At 45.4% G+C, this 22,032-nt stretch overlaps 2 protein-coding genes across 2 annotated transcripts; both read left to right on the top strand.

The window, feature by feature from the left end:
• The first annotated feature begins 221 nt into the window (after nt 1-221).
• LOC100758729 (preferentially expressed antigen in melanoma-like protein 1) lies at nt 222-2,647 on the top strand. Its single transcript, XM_027399988.1, has 3 exons — nt 222-514; nt 838-1,404; nt 2,254-2,647. The coding sequence occupies exons 1-3, from the start codon at nt 222-224 to the stop codon at nt 2,645-2,647; spliced, it is 1,254 nt and encodes a 417-aa protein (XP_027255789.1).
• A 7,210-nt stretch (nt 2,648-9,857) lies between these two features.
• Nucleotides 9,858-13,356, top strand: LOC113831948 (PRAME family member 8-like). The gene is made up of 3 exons (XM_027399989.1): nt 9,858-10,141; nt 10,585-11,169; nt 11,898-13,356. The coding sequence occupies exons 1-3, from the start codon at nt 9,858-9,860 to the stop codon at nt 12,466-12,468; spliced, it is 1,440 nt and encodes a 479-aa protein (XP_027255790.1). The 3' UTR covers nt 12,469-13,356.
• The last annotated feature ends 8,676 nt before the right edge of the window (nt 13,357-22,032 follow it).

Here is a 22,032-nt window from a genome sequence, read left to right as displayed (position 1 = left end):
ATTATTTTTTAATTTGCCTGTTTTTTTTTTTTTTTTTTTTTTTTTTTTTTTTTTTTTTTTTTTGGTTTTTTGAGACAGGGTTTCTCTGTGGCTTTGAAGGCTGTCCTGGAACTAGCTCTTGTAGACCAGGCTGGTCTCGAACTCACAGAGATCTGCCTGCCTCTGAAAGGACGTCTTTCTCAGTGTTGCCCCAGGTACCTTATTCCGGAAGATTCGTCAGGATGAGCTTTAAGTCCCCACTCTCACTCCAGGAGCTGGCAGAGAACAGCCTCCTGAGGAACCGGGCCTTGGCTATCTCTGCTTTGGAGGATTTGCCCTCAGTTTTCATCCCATCCCTGTTCAAAAAGGCTTGCAGAAAGAACTGCTCTGACATCATGGTGACAATGGTGCAGGCCTGGCCCTTTCCCTGCCTCCCACTGGGAGCCATGATCAGGAGGAAAGCTGCCTATAGGAGAATTTTAGAGATTATCCTGTTGGGGCTTGATGGTCTGCTTTTCCAGAAGGCCTATCACAGGTGAGTGAGACCCACATGCCCTAGGAATAAAAAAGCAGCCAGCTGGGGTCACATAGAATGGGGGAGAAGAGAGTTGACAGTAGAATGGAACAGAGGCTTTTGGTGGCACCAACTTAGAGAGCTACAGGCGTTTTGGCCATTGCTGAGCCGTCTGGGAAAGGGCTGTGGAGTGTGCAGCAATCGCAATCAGCAGAGGGCCAAAGATTGTCCCTGCTTTCCACAGGCCCTAGAAGTGGGACTGGGCTGGACCCAAGCAGAAGGGCATGGGACTAGCTCAGTGGCTAATGCCATCGTGCTGAGGCTCCTCCCTGCTTTCCCCACAGGAGGTGCAGACTCCAAGTGCTGGATTTACGCGGTATGCCTTTGAAGATGTGGGACACGTGGTCCGTGTTCATGGCTCATGACCCCAGTGAGAATCCAGCAGCGGTGGGTGAGGCAGGAACCGAGGCGAGGCCACTGCTGAAGGTGGTGATCGACCTGGTCCTCAAGGAAGGTCCACTAACATCCGCAGAGTCCTTCCTGGTTCAGTGGGTGGGTCAGAGGGAGGGTCAGACGCGCCTGTGCTGTAACAAGCTCCAGATCTGGTCTATGGCCATCAGCTACCACAGAGGAGTCTTGGAGAGGTTGGATCTGGACTCTATCCAGGAACTGAGTTTGCTCTGCATGAATAATCCTACCTGCCTGCTAAACTTCTCCCCTTACCTGGGCCGTATGAGGAACTTGCGTAGTCTCCTTCTCTCCAGCCTCTGGTCGGGTGTCTTTCTCACCCCAGTGGAGAAGGATCAGATCATTACCCAATTCACCTCGCAGTTTGTCAAGCTGAAGCACCTCCAGAGCCTGCACCTGGATAATGTCTTCTTCCTAGAGGGCCACCTGGACCAGCTGTTCTGGTAAGGAGGGATGGTCAGGGGTCTCGTTGAAGTAAAGCAAAGCCTTGTTGTGCCTCTCAACAGTGGCTACCTGCTCGCTGCAGCTACTGGTAGATTAGTGCTGCCAAAGCATTAGAATATCAAGGCATCGCTTTGTGTCTGCTGTCCTGGAGCAGGGTCTCCCATAGCCACTAACACAAAGGAGTAGGGCCAAGCTGGGGTTGGTGGTTTGGAGAGGGGTACCATGCTAGGAAACCTCTTTAGGAATGAGATTTAGTAAGAGTGGGCTCAGATTTCGTTCTTAGCAAGTGTCTAAGGGACATTGGAAAAGGGAAAAAGAGGAGGGCATTGTAGAGGGGAGCACTGCATGCTGAGCTCTGCTCAGCTTGCCTCCAGTTCCTCATCAGGGACAGGCTGTTTTTTGAGGCGAGGTCATCCTGTGTAGGCCTGTCCTCCCTGCAGTCCTCCTCTTGTCTCGGCTCCCTGGTAGTACCACAGGTGTGTACCACCGTACCTGGCTTTGTTTTGACCTCAGAGGCTGAGTAGATGGGGAATGTGACGTCAAGAGTTGAGAATCGGGGTGAAGGTGAAGCATTCTGAACAGGAACCGGCTGTGAAGAGACCAGTCAGTGAACCCACAGGCACATCGCCAGATATTGCCCGCATTGATTTTGGTTGGTCCTCCATGTGTGGAAAGGCATTTGCAATCTGGGATTGGGCCGATCCTACCGCGACAGTGACAGGCCTCTCAGTAGCGAGTTGAGGGAGCAGGCTGTCATGAAGTGCTGTGGCTACTGGCTTTGACCATGTGATTAGAAAGACCTTGGAGCACACGCATATTCCCAGAACTGTCTTCTTGCTTTCTTTTAGGTGGTTAAGGGCACCCTTAGAGACCCTGTCGGTGACCCATTGCTTTCTCTCAAAATCAGACTGGACCCATCTGGCTGAGTTCCTGTGCATGAGCCAGCTAAAACACCTGATTTTGAAATGCGTCAAACTAACTCATTTCAGCCCAGAGCCCCTGCGAGTTCTGTTGCTAAAAACTGCACCTGCTTTGATGACCCTGGACTTGGAGGGCTGTCAGCTGACGGACTCCCAACTCAGTGCCATCCTGCCGGCTCTGAGACGCTGTACCCAGCTCACCCTGTTCAACTTGAGTGGAAACTATGCCTCCAAGCGTTTCTTGAGGGATTTGACAGATCACCAGATCAAGCTGAGACACCAAGGGTCACAGATAACCCTTGTCCCAAGCTGTGATGATTAGTGACCAGGGCCTCGAGGTGAATTTTGAGCCTGTGTCGAGTGTGTAGCTGCAGGGAGAACTATTGGGCAGCCAGAGCCTGTCTTCCCCCTTTGAGTCGTGCTATGTGTATGACATGTTGGGACTTGTTGGCCACCTATTCAATGAGGTGCACATACACAGCAGGCTCTCCCGTGGACACTGGGAGGCAAAAGGCAACACACAGGTGTCTGGTGGGAGGATAGCTAACACATGATTTTAGACTGGGACCATCATTTCTGCCTGGATGCTGAAGCTGGTTTCCACCTTCAAATCTACTAAAGTCCTATGACTTTTGGTTGTCTTACCTTTATCTTCCTAGTGCTGAGTATATATATAGGCTTGTACCTTCAGACCTGGTTCTCTACCCTTTAACTGATTCTGTAGCTGTGTCTTGTGTTCCTCAGTGGAAGAGTAGCATTTTATATAGCAGTACTCTGGGGGCTAGAGAGATGGCTCCCCCATTTAGAGCACTTGCCGCTCCTGCAGGGGACCTAGGTTGGATTTCCCACATCCACATGGTGGCTTACAATCATCCCTAACTCTAGTTCCAGAGGGTCTGATGTCTTCTTCTGGCCTCTGGGGGGCGCGAGGCAAGCATGTGGTGCACAGACACCCATGCAGGCAAAACACAACACATACATCTAAAATAATTTCAAAATTGGTTTGTACTGCTGAGGCCGGATGGCTGTCTGGTCTGTGAGTCAGCCGACACCCAGCATTACTGTGACACACCATCCATCATGCATTGACACTCATAAAATACTGCCACCTTTGCACTTATTAATGGAACCAGGAATATATGGGCAAGGATACATAAACCCTAGCAGAAAGTCAGCTTTTATGACATTACTAAACACTCCAGAACACTGAAGACGGCAGCTCTCTCCCCCTCACACAATCAGGTAAAGAGGAGCATCTAGCACTGGGCCATGGCGGTATCCACTGACGTGTGTCATTAGACCATGGATAGCAGTGAGCTCCCAACTCTGCCCCTGGGCTACAGCACAGTACTCTGACTGACAGACCTCTTTAATTGTGTGTGTGTGTGTGTGTGCGTGTGTGTGTGTGTGTGTGTGTGTGTGTGTGTGTGTGTGTGTGTGTGTGTGTGTGTTGAATGTGTATGTCTAAAAACAAGGCTGTGGAAAACATCAGGTGTCCTGTGTTTTACTCTGATTCCCCTGACAAGGGTCTCATGGAAACAGGCTTGATGGTTCACAGAACCTGCTGCCCCGAGAGCTCCCGTGGGTCTGCCTGTTTTTACCGACCCTATGCTGGGGTTATAGCCTCACGCATCCATGCTTGAACTTTGGTTTGTTTTGAAACAGGATCTCCCCATAGCCCTGGCTGTCCTAGAACTCACTAAGTAGATTAGACTGGCCTCGGAGTCAAATTGTGAACGCCACACCGCTGCAACTGACTGGCTTCTCCTAATTTAGTGGTGGGAACTGAACTTGGCCTCCCTGGCTGTGGGGAAGAGCTGTACCACTGAGCTGTATTCCTATGCCCAGATTCTTAGCGTTCTCCTCTAGTTTCTGATAGTCTCTGCCTCCTGCCTGTTGGGTTACAAATGTAAATGCTATACTTGGTTTTTGTGCTTTTTCTGGGCAAAAGAAGCCCAGAGCTTTCCATTGACACAGTGTGTGTTTACATGTACAGTGGTGTATGTGTGTGTTTCAGGGGAGGGTCAGGGTCGGGACAACTTGCAGGAGTTGGTTCTCCTAGAGGGACCTGGGAATTGAACTCAGTTGTCACTGTCTACCTACTGAACCAACTCTTTGGCCCAAACCTATATAGTTCCATGCTTGCCAGGCAAGCATTCTGCATCCTATGCGATGAGCTACATCTACAGCCTGCCTCTGTGTGTGTGTGTGTGTGTGTGTGTGTGTGTGTGTGTGTGTGTGTGTGTTTGAGATTGTTTCTTTTGGTAGTCCTGGAACTTGGTATGTAACCAGGCTGGACTAAACTCACAGAAAACCATGGCTAGCCTCTGCCTCTCAGTGCTGGCCTGTTCCACCAAGTCTGGCATCTCCAATTCTTTCACCATTAGCTACACTGTAGCCTGCATATCATTGTTTGAAGTATAATGAGTAATTAAATTGGAAAAATTTTTGGATTGTTAGTGGCTATGGCTATCAGGTGAAATCATAGTATTTAGTGTATTATAGACAACAAAATTGATGTACTATGTGGATTTATTGTTAGTCAATAAATTCTGATGTTTTCTAAGGACTGTGTGTATCTGTTTCTGAAAAGTGTGCTCACTGCGAGCATGTATGAGTGTTTTACCTGCGTGTCTGTATGTGTGCCATGCGCTTGCAGTGCCTGGGAAGCCAGAAGAGGGCGTCTTTCCCTGGAACTGGGGTTACTGTGAGCTCCCATGTGGGTGCTGGGAATCAAACCCAGATTCTCTTCGAGAACACAAGTGCCCTTTACCACTGAAGCATCTTGCAGTCGTTAGCCAGGCACAGAGGTGAACTCTGTCCAGCTACTCTGGGCTATCTCGCAGGGTCCCTCTGAGCTTTCCGCTGAGAGCAGTCTGGACTCTGAACTTACTGAATTTGCATTCTTCCTGCCTCAGCTTTCTTCCTAGATCGCAACCTGTATCTCTGAGTCCTGCTCTCATTAATTAACATTCACCTGGGTTGGAAAGAACATCCTTGTAGGTTCAAGAGCAACAGACTCTGGGACTCATTGTTGCCAGGGTTCATCCCCTGTGGGGCTACATCTGAAGGTTCCAGGTGGTGGCCATCAGGGTGCCTGGGATATACTCCTCATTTTTTATCCTTCCAACACTCCAAATTGCCACAGCTGGCACTCTCAGGAGCTTTCAAGGTTTGGACACAATCCACTTCTCTGAGTCGTGATGCTCTTTGCCATGGGCCCCATGATTTCACCCTCCGAAGGGCCTGGGCTGATCTAATGCCATCCGAAACACCATCTACTTTCTGGGGAGACCGAGGTTGTATTCCCTTTGTTCCACAAGGATAGTGGGCTCCAGCAGTTTTGCCTTAGTATGCTGAATGGGAGGTGTTTTATTGTTGCTGCTTCTGGACTCACTCCACATTGAGTAGGTGTTTTGTTTTTCCTTTCTTTTTTCTTTCTCCCTCCTCCCCCCTTCCTCCCTCCCCCTCCTCCCCTCCCTCTCTCCCTTCCTCTCTCCCTCCTTCTTACTATTTTTTGGCTTCTTTTTTTTTTTTTTTAAACCCAGTGTCTTTCTACATGGCCCTGGCTGTCCTGGAACTTACTATGTAAAGCATGTTGGCCTGGAACTCAGAGGTCTGTCTGCCGCTGCCTTCCAAGTGCTGGGATTTAAAACCTTTTAACTCCAGAACACATCTGTAATTTCAGGATGGACAGAAATCCTTCTCTGTAGCCTGGTGGTGATGGCGCACGCCTTTAGTACCAGCACTCGAAGAGGCAGGCGAATCTCTGTGAGTTTGAGACCAGCCTGGTCTACAAGTGCTAGTTCCGGGACAACCTCCAAAGCCACAGAGAAACCCTGTCTCGAAAAACTAAAAAAAAAAAAAAAAAAAAAACCGTGTTATTTTGCCTGTATGTATGCCTGCAGGCCAGAAGAGGGCACCAGACCTCATTACAGATGATGGTGAGCAAACATGTGGTTGCTGGGAATTGAATTTATTTGAAAGAGCAGGCAGTGGTACTCTTAATTGATTACCTATCTCTCCAGCCTGAGGCTTTTCTTTTTCTAATTATCACAACAGATTAAACCTTTCGCTGGCATATTCAAAACTGTAACATTAGTTACTAATAAAACTCAACTGTGGCCGGACTGTGGTGGCGCACACCTTTAATACCGGCACTCAGTGGCAGAGGCAGGCAGATCTCTGTGAGTTTGAGGCCAGCTTGGTCTACAAAGCGAGTTCCAGGACAGGTTCCAAAGCTACAGAGAGAAACCCTGTTTTGGAAAACAAAAAATGAAAGAAAGGAAGGAGGGAGAGAGGGAGGGAGGAAGAGAGAGAGGGAGGGAGGGAGGAAGGGGGAGGAGGGAGAAAGAAAAAAGAAAGGAAAAACAACAAAACACCTACTCAATGTGGAGTGAGTCCAGAAGCAGCAACAATAAAACCTCCTTACGGAATGAGTCCATAAACTGGACTTTCACCTGAGTCAGTGTGTCTTCTTTCTTGCATGGGTATATTATTAAGTCACTATCTAGATAGGATGAACTGGGTGGAGACTCAGACGTCCAACCGGATGGTAGTAGGTGGGGCTGCAAAGAGGATATGCGATGAGAGGAAAAAGGTAGACAAAAGCTCAAAGGAGTCACTTCCTGTCCTTGCTGGGATCTCCAAACCTGCCGCCAGTGTTCCAATCTGGTAAGTCACTCTCTTCTATCAGGACACTCTGTCTCACCCAGTCTAGCCACTCCACTGGGCATATGAGAGCTAAGCTGGCACAAGAAATCCTGATTTCTCTTCTGATGAGTACATTGTAGACATTGCTTTTGACTGTAAATGCGGCTCGCCTTTGTCTCAGGTATTTTGCTGTGTTTTATGTTTTTGAGGCAGGGTCTTGCTATGATAAGTGTTGTGCCTGAGTCACAAGGATCTCCAAAGAGACCAGGGAGACAGACCACCGATGCAAATGTATAAGGTTTATTAAATTGTTTATCCTACACTGAGGGAGGGACCCATCTAGCAAGCTGACACAGCAGCCTCCAGAGGGGGTGAAGTTCCCTGTCTATTGCTAGGTTTTAAAGAAAAAAGTTACAGGATTACATCAGTAGGTATGGGTTGGTTTCTGATTGGTTGACATTTGGTGAACAGTCAAGAAATTTCTCAAAGTCATATTTTGGCATGAAATACCTGTGTACCAGGTATTCTTATTGGTCGATGCTGAGAGGGAACATTCTGTAGTTCCTATGGCTTTGTCTTGTTACTTGTAGGTGGCCTGTTGTTCATGGATATCAATAGTTTTCAGAACTGTATCCTGGAGGTTTTTGGTCTCCCCTGGAGTTTCTTTTGTGGCCAAACAGTTCCCAGGATCCAAGTACCTACAAAGTTGGGGTGGGGGAGGGGTCTGGAGTTTCTTTGTGTTCAGTTTTGTCCCTGGGCTCCAGGAGGCCAGAGGATCTAGAGTTTCCTTGTGTCAGAGGCCTATGTGTCTGTTCTGTAGCCTGTCATGGCTGCTAAAGCAGAGGGCTTTAAAAATAAATTTATTTTTAAATTATTTGAAGTGAAGCCTTTGAGTTTCGTTTTTCCCTTTCAATAAGTTGTTCATACTAACCTGGGACTGGTTATGTAGCTCAGCCTGTTTGGAATTTGCCATGATCCTTCCTGCCTATGTCTCCTGAGTGTTAGAATTAAAAATGTGTGCGGCACAGTGGGGTATGCATTTGATCCTAGAGGCATCGAGGTCTTTGAATTCAAGGCTAGCCTGGTGAATTCCAGGGCAGCAGAGGTTGTGTAGAGAGACAGGGTTTCTCTGTGGCTTTGGAGGCTGTCCTGGAACTAGTTCTTGTAGACCAGGCTTGGTCTCAGAGATCCGCCTGCCTCTACCTTCTGAGTGCTGGGACTAAAGGCATGCACCACCACTGCCAGGTGAGACAGGGTCTCTGTCAGTGGTTATCAACCTAGGTGTATCAAACCCTTTGGTGACTCTCTATTTCCAGTTTTACAATTTATAAGAGTAGCAAAATTATAGTTATAAAGTAGCGATGAAAATAACTTTATGGTTGAGGGTCACCACAACATGAGGTACTGTATTAAAGGGTTGAAGCATTAGGAAGGTTGAGAACCACTGCTCCATGTAGTTCTGGCCATCCTGGAACTCTGTGTAGACCAGGCTGGCCTTAAACTCAAGAGATCTGCCTACTTCTGCCTTCTGATTGCCACCAGGCCCAATCCCCAAGCATTTTACAGTTTATTTCCTTGTTTTTAATACCAGAAGAACCGAAGGACAGGAATTCACTGTGAAGTCCAACCTGGCCTCAAAATTTGCTTTACTCTACCTGTTCCATCCTGTGTTGGAACCAAAAGCCCAAGGGACTAAGGGAGTTTTAATTAATAGAGAGACCCCTGGCTGGCCTAGAACTGTCTATGAAGACTTGGCTGGCCTCCAGCTCAAAGATTCACTTGCCTCCTGGGTACTGGGATTAAAGGCGTGCCCCACCAATCCAGCCTGAGGACTTTTTTAAAATCTTATTTTGGCTGGACGGTGGTGGCACATGCCTTTAATCCTAGCACTCTGGAGGTAGAGGCTGTCGGATCTCTGTGAGTTTGAGGCCAGCCTAGTCTACAAATTGAGTTCCGGGACCACCAGGGCTGTTACACAGAGAAACTCTGTCTTGAAAAATCGAAAACACAAACAAACAAAGCAAAACAAAGCAACAACAACAACAAAAAAGCCCACCCAACTTATTTTGGGAGCGGGCCGGAGGAAAGGCCCAGCTGTTAAGAGCACTTACTATTGAAAAGGCCTCAGGTTCAGTTCCTAGCACCCACATAGCACCTCGAAGCTGTATGTAACTGATTTCCTTTTCTAACTTCTTGGTTTACTGACTTTCTTTAGTTTTTGTTGTTGTTGCTGGTTTTACATTTCAGACTCTCTCTGTGTCAGGTTAGCATGAGTTTACAGTTTTCCTGCCTAATTCCAAATGCTGGTTCAGGTGAGGACCACCACAGCAGACTTGGGAGTATCAGAAGATAATCTAGAATGCTGCCCCAAATTCTCTCAGTTGTTCCAGACAGGGTCAGCAGGGTGGATGGACACTGGGGGAAGGTTTAGTACAGGGTGTTTCCTTTACCTCCTTCGCAGGCCTGAGTGCTAGACTTAAAAACATGCTCAGCACAGTCTATTCACAATCAAAGGACAGGCCTCAGCCTTCAGGCTCCCAGGTAACCCCTTCTCAGTGAGGATGGATTCAGGGAAACAGTGGTTGATTGGATACATAGTGGGGAATGTGGGTATTTGTGAAAGGATCCCCAAATTGTCATTCAGAAGGGTTTGGCCTTGAGACCAAGAGATGCTGAGTGGAAAGGACTAAACCAATGAGATCTTCTTCATTGCCATAGTAGTGACTGTGGCCCTGAGTTGGTTGCTGTGAGGAAGTAAAAGACTTTCCTGAGCCCTTGGCTAGAAAGCATGTTTTTTTTTTTTTTTTTTTTTTTTTTTTTTTTTTTTTTTTTTTTTTTTCTGGAAAGTTCTGTAGGATACTTCTTGAAGAGTCATCAGGATGAGCTTCCAGACCCTACCCACACTCGTGCAGCTGGCGTTGCAGAGCCTGCTGAGAGTCGAGGCCTTGGCCATCTCTGCTGTGCAGGATCTGCCCTGGGTGCTGTTCCCACCAGTGTTCAAGGAGGCCTTCAACCACAGACAAACTAACATCCTGAGAGCTATGGTAGCAGTATGGCCCTTCCCCTGCCTCCCTGTGGGATCGCTGATGAAAAACCCCCACCTGGAGACCTTGCAGGCTGTGCTGGATGGAGTAGACTTGCTGCTCACACAGGTTTGGCCCAGGTGAGTGAGACTCAGGTAGTGAAGAAGGAGGTCTCTGGCAGTGCCAGGAAGAGATAACTGGGGTCAGGGAGAATAAGAGTAAAAATGGACCCGATACCTGATGGCATATTTTGCTGAACTGTAGCGGTATTGGCTATTGCTGAGCTATCTGGTAAGGGGCTCCTGGATATGGGGGACAGCTTAGAACAGATGCAGCCAAAGTGAAAAGAGCCTATCCACGCCTCCTCCCAAACTCAAACCAGAAGTGGGACCAGACTGGGTTCAAGGGTGATAGAATAGAGAGAATAAAATAAAGGGTTACAAAAGCCCATGTATGAAAACCTTTAAGCATTCCCCGGAAGCAGTGCACAAAGGGAACAGCTGACTTTGAGATGTGGACTAAAGCCAGAGGCTGAGAACCATGTTGGCCTGTCTTCTGAAACTGACACCTGTTTTAACTACAGGAGTTGTAAGCTAAAAGTGGTGGATTTTCGGGCCGTGAACCACAACTTTTGGCATGTATGGGGTGGAGCAGAAGATCATGCCTGCTCACCACAGGTCATAAGGAAGCAGCAAAAACTGGAGGACCTTCCAAAATCAGAGGAGAGACAGCCCTTGAAGATAATAGTAGACATTTGCCTCAAATTCTGCAGACTTGATGAGTGTCATACCCACTTGTTGCAGTGGGCCAAGCCAAGGAAGAAGTCCCTACAGTTCTGCTGCCCCAAGTTGCAGATGAAGGTATTGCCTGTCTGTACTATCATAGAGATCCTGAAAGTATTTGAACCAGACACTATCCAAGAGCTGGAACTGAATTCACGTTGGCGGCTGGAAGCCCTAGCACACTTTGCACCTTACCTAGGCCAGATGAGAAATCTTCAAAAATTCCTTATGGCAGGAGTCTATGTGGATCACTGTCTTAGAAAGACCTTTACAGAGATGGAGTATGTCCACAAGTTTCTCTCTCAGTTCTCCAAACTCAACTGTCTCCAGCATCTCTACATGAATCAGGTCTACTCCTTCAGTGGCCACATGGATCATTTGGTCAGGTAAGGAAGGGTGGAGAGCTAACTGTTTCTGTTACCACAGCAGACCTTTCTCGTTTGCAGTAGAGATTGGTGGTCGTGACAGATGGCCAGGAGGGTAGGCCAGAGCTGGGGTGGGTTGTGATTTCCTCCATAGGAAGTGTGTTTAAGCTAAGGGGATGAGAACAGGGAAGAGAACGGAGCACAGAAAGAAGCTAATACTCCTGCAGTTTCCAGGCCAGCAGCTGTGTCTGACTCTAATTCCCCAAGTGTGAAAAGCTGTTTTGAGCCCGGATGACATCTGAACAGGTGGTAAATGAGTGACATTGGAGTTGAGAGTAAGAGACAGAGAAGAAGTACTGTGAACAGGGACAGTGTTGTTCTTAGGATATAGGGAGTCATTGAACCCCACAGTTGGTACACCATGATAGGTCTTGGCTGAGTTGGTCCATCGTGTGTGTGTGTGTGTGTGTGTGTCCTTTTGGCCTAATGTAGACAGCACCATGGCTTTCTGAATATTAAAGCGAGTTGTAGAGCCATGGGCTGTACCAGTATCACAGTGATAGTTAGACCCCTTAGCCTAGAAGGGTAACTTGAGTCTGCTGACTCTCATAGGCAGTATCCTTGATACTGACCTCCAATATGTAGTCAGACTGACCTTTGATCAAGTGGTCCCCTCTACACAAGATAAACACTGCCAAGAACATGTTCCTATACCACTTGCCACAACTAACCTCTTGGTCTCTCTCTAGGTGCCTGAAGAACCCCTTGGAGACCCTGTCCATCACTCTCAGCCTAGTCTCACAGTCAGACTTAAACCTCTTACCTCAATGTCAGAGCCTTTGGCAGCTCAAACACCTGAATCTGAGTGGTATTCCATTATTTTTTTTCCATTTTAAGCCCATCCAAATTCTACTAGAGAGCATTACAGCCACTCTGCAGACCCTTGAATTTGAAGGCTGTGAGCTGAATGACTCCCACATCACTGCCCTTCTGCCTGGCCTGAGCCAGTGTTCCCAGCTCACCAAGATCAACTTTTACGGCAATGGCATATCCATGCTCGTCCTAGAGGACCTTGTGCATCGCACAGCCAAACTGAGGCAGCTGACCCATGAGCTATACCCTGCCCCTTTGGAGTGCTATGATAATGGTAGCCTCATTTTAGATAGATTTATCCAACTTTGTTCTTCACTCATGACTACACTACGGGCCATAAGGCAGCCTGAGAAGGTCAGCTTTGGTGCTGGATTCTGCTCTGGGTGTAATGAACGCTGTGTCTATAGCCTGGAAATTAAACTATGTTCCTGCTGGCAGTCCGATTGAAAAAGTTACTCCTGGACACTGAGAAATGAAATCCAGGGGTTTCTTGTGTCATCAAGGGGGCACAGAGAAGTAGGCTTTAGGCACTGTTAAATTTCTTTGAAAGAAAAATAACACTGGATTTTTTTATTAGGAGTAGTCATGCTATAAGCTGGACAATGGTGGCTCACACCTTCAATCCCAGTACCTGGGAGGCAGAAGCAAGTAGATCTATGTGAATTCCAGGCCAGTCAAGGCTAAATAGTAAAAAAAGAAAAAGAGGTCGTGTTGACATAGAACAATGGCCCTATGGATATTGTTTTGTGACCATAAGGAAGACAAAAACACAATGAGACTGAAGCCCAAGAATCCTTAGCATCAAAATACACAGTCAGTCACATATTTTTGTTCTGTTTAGTGCATCATGTACAGACTTGAAAGCTGGGAGTAAGGCCCACTGGGCCAGTATGGAGGAGGAGCAGGAGACTGTGAGAGACCATCTGCCCATTGTGACATAAACCTTGTAAACTTGGTAAGACCTAGCATCATCAGGAGCCAAGTTTGGGTTTGTACTGAGAGACTGTTTCCAGAGAAATTTAGCTGAGGAAGAAAGGCTCACCGTAGTGTGGGTGGCACCACCCTGTGGGGTGTGACCCTGAAGTCAATTAAGAACAGAAAAGTGAGTAGAACATTCACATTCATCTCTTTCTTGACTGGACACTGCATGCCCAGCTGCCTCAGACTCTTGATACTGTGCCATTCTCTCCATGAACTGTGTCTTCTCCAACTGTAACCCAGACAAGCTCACACATCCACGAGGGCTGTGGAAAAGATAAACTGGAATGCAGCTGTGTAGATCTACTGCCGAGGGACTGGAGAGACATCTCTTACTGCTCTTTCAGAGGTCCTGAGTTCAATTCCCAGCAACCACATGGTGGTTTGCAGCCATCTGTAATGAGATCTGGTGCCCTCTTCAGATCTGCAGTCATACATGCAAGCAGAACACTGTACATAATAAATAAATCTTTAAAAAAAATTGCTGCCTCTACTTCTTGTATGGGATCGCAGGCATGTTCCACCATGCCTAGACCATAAGTTACATTTCTGTGGGGCTATACTGTTCCCCACCTCTAGCTGGCCACCTGAGCACAAAGGCCTCCAAACTGATGGGCAGATTTCCCTTGTGGCCTTCCTAAAGTATTGATTGGACCTCTGAACTTGTGGTGGGTTTTTAAGATCAGCTATTCCATTGAGATCACTGTCTGTCTTAGTAAGGGGAGTCAGTCCCTCATCCTGGTCATCACACTGCTCTGTGACCTTATACTTTTGTGGGAATGGTTTGGGAAGGGCACAATGTCCAGGTCTCTATGGACCTCTATCTGGCCTAGCACTCAAGATGATCCTACCTCAGCCTCTTGAGTTCTAGGACTACACATGCACCGGCAGGCTTGGTTCTAAATGGCTTTGTATCTTGCCTTTTTGCGATAAAAACTCAAGCCCACACTGGCCTCTAATTCTATGTAGCTAAACTTGTCATGGCATGGATACCTGAATCTTAAACCTCAGCTCCCCAACTCCTACAATTACAGATTGGTCAAACCAAGCCTGGCCAGATGTTTCCTCTTTCACAACTACCATCCACAGTTATCTGAAGGATGGAAAACCAAAAACCATCAGGGATATTGAGTAGGAGATGAAGCCTCTCAGTCTTCAGTGTGACTAGGGTCTGAAACTACTACACTCATGCAGACTTATTAATTTTTTTTTTTTTTTGAGACAGAGTTTCTCTGTGTAGCTTTGGAGCCTATCCTGGCACTTGCTCTGGAGACCAGGCTGGCCTCGAACTCACAGAGATCTGCCTGCCTCTGCCTCCCGAGTGTGTGCTACCAACACCAGGCCAGACTTACCTTGTTTTGTTTTTGGTGTTTGTTATTTTTTTTTTTATTAGTTCAAATTAGGGACAAGCTTGTTTCACATGTCAATCCCTTCTCCCTCTCCACCCCTACCTCCTACCCCAGACCTACCCCCACCCCATTCACCCTCCACTCCCCAGGCAGGGTAGGACCCTCGATGGGGGCTCCTCAAAGTCCACCACATCATCCTGGGCCGGGCCTAGGCCCTCCCCCATGTGTCCAAGCAAGAGTGCATCCCTTCACATGGGATGGGCTCTCAAAAGTCCCTCCTTACACCAGGGAAAAAGACTCATCCACTACCAGGGGCCCCCTAGAGTGCAGAGGCCTCCTCATTGACATCCATGTTCAGGGGTCTGGATCAGTCCTGTACTGGCCTCCCAGACAGCAGTCTGGGGTCCATATGCTCCCCCTTGTTCAGGCCAGCTGTTTCTGTGGGTTTCACCAGCCTGTACTGACCACTTTGATCTTCATTCCTCCCTCTCTGCAACTAGATTCCAGAGTTCAGTTCAGGGTATATCTGTGGGTGTCTGCCTCTGTTTCCATCAGCCACTGGATGAGGGTCTCTAGGGTGGCATAAAAAAACAGTCATCAGTCTCACTATAGGGGAAGGGCATTTAGGTTATCCTCTCCACCATTGCCTAGATTATCAGTTTGTGTCATCCTTGTAGATCTCTGGAAGTCTCCCTAGTGCCAGATCTCTCCTTGGACCTATAATGGCTCCCTCTGATATGGTATCTCTCGTCCGGCTCTCCTCTATTCTTCCCCCAACTCAACATTTCTGCTCCTCCTTTTCATCCTCTCCACTTCTCTCCTGCTCTCATTCTGGCAGCTCTCTCTCCCCTACCCTCACGCTCCCAATTAGCTCAGGAGTTCCTGCCCCTTCCCATTCCTGGGATCCATGCATTTTTCCCCTTAGAGTCCTTCTTGTTTCCTAGTTTCTTTGGTGAAGAGGATTGTAGGCTGGTAATCCTTTGCTCTATGTCTAAAATTCATATATGAGTGAGTACATACCATGTTTGTCTTTTTGTGACTGGGTTACCTCACTCAGGATGGTTTCTTCTAGTTCCATCCATTTGCCTGCGAATTTCAAGATTCCATTGCTTTTTTCTGTTGAGTAGTACTCCATTGTGTAAATGGACCACATTTTCTCTATCCATTCTTCACTTGAGGGCCATTTAGGTTGCTTCCAGGTTCTGGTTATTACAAACAATGCTGCTATGAACATGGTTGAACATATGCCCTTGTTGTATGAACGTGAATTATTTGGGTACATGCCCAAGAGACGAATTGCTGGATCTTGAGGTAGACTGATTCCCATTTTCTTGAGTCACCATACTGATTTTCAAAGTGGTCTTACAAGTTTGCACTCCCACCAGCAATTAAGTTTCCTTTTTCTCCACATCCTCTCCAACATAGATTGTCATTGGTGTTATTGATTTTAGCCATCCTGGCTGGTTTAAGATGGTATCTCAGAGTTGTTTTAAGTTGCATTTCTCTGATGGCCAAGGATTTTGGGCACTTTCTTAAGTGTCTTTCAGCCATTTCAGATTCCTCTGTTGAGAATTCTCTATTTAGTTCTGTACTCCATCTTTTAATTTCATTGTTTGGTGTTCTGGTGGCTAGCTTCTTGAGTTCATTGTATATTTTGGAAATCAGTCCTCTGTCAGATGTGGGGTTGGTGAACGTCTTTTCCCATTCTGTGGGCTGTCGTTTTGTTTACTGACTGTGTCCTTTGCCTTACAGAAGCTTCTCAGTTTCAGGAGGTCCCATTTATTAATTGCAGATCTCAGTATCTGTGCTACTGGTGTAATGTTCAGGAAGCGGTCTCCTGTGCCAATTCGTTCAAGGGTATCTCCCACTTTCTCTTCTAGAAGATTCAGTGTGGCTGGATGTATGTTGAGATCTTTGGTCCATTTGCACTTAAATTTTGTGCATGGGGACAGATATGGATCTATCTGCAATCTTCTGCATGTCTGAAGTTGTGCCAACACCATTTGTTGAAGATGCTATCTTTTTCCCATTGTATAGATTTAGCATCTTTGTCAAAAATAAGGTGTTCTTAGGTGTGTGGGTTATTATCAGGGTTTTCAATTCGATTCCATTGTTCTATCTGTCTATTTTTGTGCCAATACCAAGCTATTTTCAGAACTATGGCTCTATAATAGAGCTTGAAGTCAGGGATGGTGATGCCTCCAGAAAATCCTTTATTGTACAGAGTTGTTTTGGCTATCTGGGTTTTTTGTTTTTCCATATAAAGTTGAGTATTGTTCTTTCAAGGTCTGTGAAGAGCTATGTTGAGATTTTGATGGGGATTTCGTTGAATCTGTAGATTACTTTTGGTAAGATTGCCATTTTTACTATGTTGATTCTACCTATCCAAGAGCATGGGAGATCTTTCCATTTTCTGGTATCTTCTTTAATTTCTTTCTTTAAAGACTCAAAGTTCTTACTATACAGGTCTTTCACTTTTTTGGTTAGTGTTTCCACAATATATTTTATTTTGCTTGTGGATATTGTGAAGGGTAATGTTTCTCTGATTTTTTTCTCATTGCATTTATCATCTGTATATAGTAGGGCTACTGATTTTTTTTTTCTGAGACAGGGTTTCTCTGTGTAGCTTTGGAGCCTATCCTGGCACTCGCTCTGTAGACCAGGCTGGCCTCAAACTCACAGAGGTCTGCCTGCCTCTGCTTCCCAAGTGCTGGGAATAAAGGCGTGCGCCACCAATGCCCGGCCTAGGGCTACTGATTTTTTTGAGTTAATTTTGTATCCTGCTACTTTGCTGAAGGTGTTTATCAGCTGTAAGAGTTCCCTGGTAAAGTTTTTTGGGTCACTTATGTAGACTATCATATCATCTGCAAATAGTGAAAGTTTGACTTCTTCCTTTCCAATTTGTATCCCTTTGATCTCCTTTTCTTGTCTTATTGCTCTAGTTAGAACTTCAAGTACAATATTGAAGAGATATGGAGAGAGTGGACAGCCTTGTCTTGTTCCTGATTTTAGAGGAATCGCTTTGAGTTTCTCTCCATTTAGTTTGATGTTGGCTGTTGGTTTGGTGTATATTGCTTTTAACATGTTTAGATATGTTCCTGTTATTCCTGTTCTCTCCAAGATGTTTATCATGAAGGGATGTTGGATTTTGTCAAAGGCTTTTTCAGCATCTAGTGAAACGATCATGTGGTTTTCCTTTTTCAGTTTGTTTATATAGTGGATTGCATTGATGGATTTTCATATGTTGAACCATCCTTGCATCCCTGGGATGAAGCCTACTTGATCATAGTGGATGTTTTTTCTGATGTGTTCTTGGATTCGATTCTCCAATATTTTGTTGAGTATTTTTGCATCGATGTTCATGAGGGATATTGGTCTGTAGTTCTCTTTTTTAGTCGTGTCTTTGTGTACCTTGGGTATCAAAGTGTTTGTAGCCTCGTAAAAAGAGTTTGGCAATGTCCCTTCTGCTTCTATTGTGTGGAACAATTTGAGGAGTACTGGTATTAACTCTTGTTTGAATTTCTGGTAGAATTCTGCAGTGAAGCCATCTGGCCCTGGGCTTTTTTTTGGTTGGAAGGCATTTGATGACTGCTTCTATTTCATGAGGGGTTGCAGGTCAATTTAAACTGCTTATCTGTTCTTGGTTTAATTTTGGTAAGTGATATCTATCCAGAAAATTGTCCATTTCCTTTAGATTTTTGAATTTTGTGGAGTACAGGTTTTCAAAGTATGACCTGATGATTCTCTGGATTTCCTTAGTGTCTGTTTTTATATCCCCCTTTTCGTTTCTGATTTTGTTAATTAGCATGCTCTCTCTCTGCCTTTTGGTTAGTTTGGATAGAGGTTTGTCTATCTTGTTGATCTTCTGGAAGAACCAACTCTTTGTTTCATTGATTCTTTGTAATGGTTTCCTAGTTTCTACTTTATTGATTTCAGCCCTCAGTTTATTTCCTGGCGTCTACTCCTCCGTGGTGAGTTTGCTTCTTTTTGCTCTAAAGCTTTCAGTTGTTCTGTCAATTCTCCAGTTTCTTCATGAGGGCACTTAGTGCTATGAACTTTCCTTTTAGCACTGCTTTCAGAGTGTCCCATAAGTTTGGGTATGTTGTGTCTACATTCTCATTAAATTCTAGATAGTTTTTAATTTCTTCCTCAACCCAGGAATGGTGCAATTAGGTGTTATTCAACTTCCACAAGTTTGTAGGTTTTCTGCAATTTGTATTGCTGTTGAATTCTAGCTTTAAAGCATGGTGATCTGATAAGATACAGGGGGTTATTTCAATTCTCTTGTATCTGTGGAGGTTTGCTTTGTTGCCAACTATGTGGTCAATTTTAGAGAAGGTGCCATGTGGTGCTGAGAAGAAGGTATATTCTTTTGTGTTTGGATGGAATGTTCTATAGTTATCTGTTAAACCCAGTTGGGTCATAACTTCTGTTAGATCCTTTGTTTCTTTGTTAAGTTTCTGCCTGGTGGTCCTGTCTAATGATGAAAGGGGGTGTTGAAGTCTCCTACTATAAGTATGTGTGGTTTGAGCTTTAGTAATGTTTCTTTTACAAATGTGGGTGCCTTCGTATTTGGGGCATAAATGTTCAGGATTGAGACTTCATCTTGATGGACTTCTTCTGTGATGAACATGAAATGCCCTTCTTAATCTCTTTTGATTGATTTTAGTTTGAAGTCTAATTTGTTAGATATTAGGATTGCTACACCAGCTTGTTTCTTGGTCTCATTTGGGAAATCTTTTCCCAACCCTTTACTCTGAGGTAACGCCTGTCGTTGATGTTGAGGTGTGTTTCTTGTATACAGCAGAAGGATGGATTCTGTCTTCGTATCCATTCTGTTAGCGTGTATCTTTTTATGGGCTGGTTAAGACCATTGACATTGAGGAATATTAATGTCCATTGATGGTTGGTTATTGTTTGTTTTGGATTTATTGTTGGTGGTGTCATTGTGTGTGTATTTCACCCTCCTGTTTCTTTTCATGTTTGGTAAAATTGGATTATCTATTGCCTATGTTTTTGTGAGTGTAGTTATCTTCATTGGGTTGGAGTTTTCCTTCCAGAACTTTCTGTAGGGCTGGATTTGTGGATATGTATTGTTTAAGTCTGGTTTTGTCATGGAATATCTTGTTTTCTCCATCTATAGTGATTGAAAATTTTGCTGGGTACAGTATTCTGGGTTGGCATTCGAGCTCCTTTAGTGTTTGTAGGATATCTATCCAGGACCTTCTGGCTCAAAGTTTCTATTGAGAAGTTGGGTGTGATTCTGATAGGTCTGCCTTTATATGTTACTTTGCCTTTTTCCTTTGCTGCTCTTAATATTTTTTTCTTTATTTTGTAGGTTTGGTGTTTTGATGATTATGTGTCGGAGGGGACTTCTTTTTGTGGTCCAATCTGTTTGGTGTTCTGTAAGCTTCTTATAATTTTTTTTTTTTTTTTTTTGGTTTTTCGAGACAGAGTTTCTCTGTGTAGCTTTGGAGCCTATCCTGGCACTCGCTCTGGAGACCAGGCTGGCCTCGAACTCACAGAGATCCGCCTGCCTCTGCCTCCCGAGTGTTGGGATTAAAGGCGTGCGCCACCAATGCCTGGCGCTTCTTGTACTTTCATAGGCAAATCCTTCTGTAGGTTGGGGAAGTTTTCTCCTGTGATTTTGTTGAATATGTTCTCTGTACCTTTGAGCTGTATTTCTTCACCTTCTATATCATTCTTAGGTTCAGCCTTTTCACGGTGTCCCATATTTCCTGGATATTTTGTGTTATGGATTTGTTGGATTTGAGATTTTCTTTGGTGGATGACTGTATATCCTCTAGCAAGTCTTCAACAACTGAGATTCTCTCTTCCATCTCTTGAATTCTATTGGTTATACTCACATCTTTAGTTCCTGAGCATTTCTATTTCCGGCATCCCCTCGTTCTGTGTTTTCTTTATTGTGTCTCTTTCAGCTTTCATGCCTTGAACTGTTTCTAGTGCTTCCTTCACTTGTTTGGTTGTTTTTTTCTTGGCTTTCTTTAGATTCTTTAAGAGACTTGTTTACTTCTTGATTTTTTTTTGGTTTGTTTTTTCCTCTATTTCATGTAATTTTTTATTGTTTTTTCATCTATTTCTTTAAGGGATCTTCTTGTTTCCTCTTTAAAGGTTTCATCTTCCTAATATAATTTTTGAGGTCCATCTCTTCTTCATCCTCTGTATTGGGCTTTTCAGATCTTGCTGGTGTGGAGTCCCTAAATTCTGGTGGTGTCATATTGGTTTTTCTGTTGTTGAGTGTGTTTTTACTCTGTCTTCCCACCCTTTCTTCCAGTGAGTGCAGTTTGGGTCTCTCCCTCTCTCCAGTGGCAGGTGGAGGGCTCAGCCTCTGAGGCTTGGGCGCCCACTGCAGGACAGAGGGTAGAGTGTAGACAGGGGTGAGGTGTGTCCAGACTCAGGTGGGTCTTCTGGTCTGGGCAGGTCCACTCTTGTCAGGGGGTGGGGTTCAGGCAGAAGTGAGCAGGGGTTGATGGGGGAGCTTGGGGGGGTGGTCAGAGAAGTGCCCAGACTCACCTGAGGCTCGGGCACCTGCCGCAGGACCCTTTTTTTTTATTTTTTTTTTTTAGTCAGGGTTTCTTTGTATTGCTTTGGAGGTTGTCCTGGAACTTGCTCTGTAGACCAGGCTAGCCTCAAGCTCACAGAAATCTGCCTGCCTCTGCCTCCTGAGTGCTAAGATTAAAGACATATGCCACCAATGCCTGGCAGCACTTGTCTTCTTTAAGACATAAAAGAAGGATGTCTAAAGTGACATCTTGGGGCAGTGAGATGGCTCAGAGGACAAAGGCAGATAGTGTCAAGCCTAGTGGTCTGGATCTTGTAACAGATCCTGGCAAGTTATTCTATGACCTCCAAACCTGTTGTATGGATTTTGTTTGCATATGCAAGTGAACACACACACACACACACACACACACACACACACATATTTAAAAACATTTAAAACATCTAACCATTGCATACCTAAGGTAGAGCGGCTTTGAGTTTAGCTGTATCAAAACCTACTCTTCTCTCATGCCTTAATCTAAACAATACACCCCAGAATACTACAGAAAATTCTAATTTGTGGGTACACACCTTTAATACCAGCACTCTGACTGGAGGCAGAGGCCAGCAGTTTTCTGAGTTTGAGGCCAGCCTGGTCTACAGAGTGAGTTCTAGGATCGCCAGGACTACACAGAGAAACCTTGTCTTGAAAATAAAAACACACGAAAAATCTCAGGAATGTTCTGTGTTTTACCTGGAGGCTGGCTGAGAGTATACTGGGTAACGTTTCCTTGAGGGCATCCAGTCACCAAATGTGGGCCAGATGGCAGGGACCTCAGACCTCCAGGGAATGACTACAGCCCTCTGAACTGTAGCTGGTTCAGTGACTCCTCCAAGGCTGGTAAGGATGTGTGGCATTACCTTCCTTAATCAACCACTGGCTTCTGGGCCAGGGGATGACTCGTCAGATTACTGAGTCCTGATGACATCTCATGTGCTTTTGCAGATCCCATTCATTCCCTGTGTTGGGTCTTTTTTCCTTTTAACTAAGCACCTTTCGTGTGTCTTTGAATGCTTATAGCCTGAGTATTCGGAATTTCAACCCCTTGCCATTCACAAAACCTCCTTTGTGATCACCTTGCACCACTCACCGTAAGTGAAGACTTTGTTCACGTGATCC

This window comes from Cricetulus griseus, chromosome 2 (genome assembly GCF_003668045.3).
Source record: "Cricetulus griseus strain 17A/GY chromosome 2, alternate assembly CriGri-PICRH-1.0, whole genome shotgun sequence".
In the NCBI taxonomy this organism is placed as follows: Eukaryota; Metazoa; Chordata; class Mammalia; order Rodentia; family Cricetidae; genus Cricetulus; species Cricetulus griseus.
The sequence above is the reverse complement of the archived record's forward strand: the minus strand, read 5'-3'. Positions and strand labels throughout refer to the sequence as shown.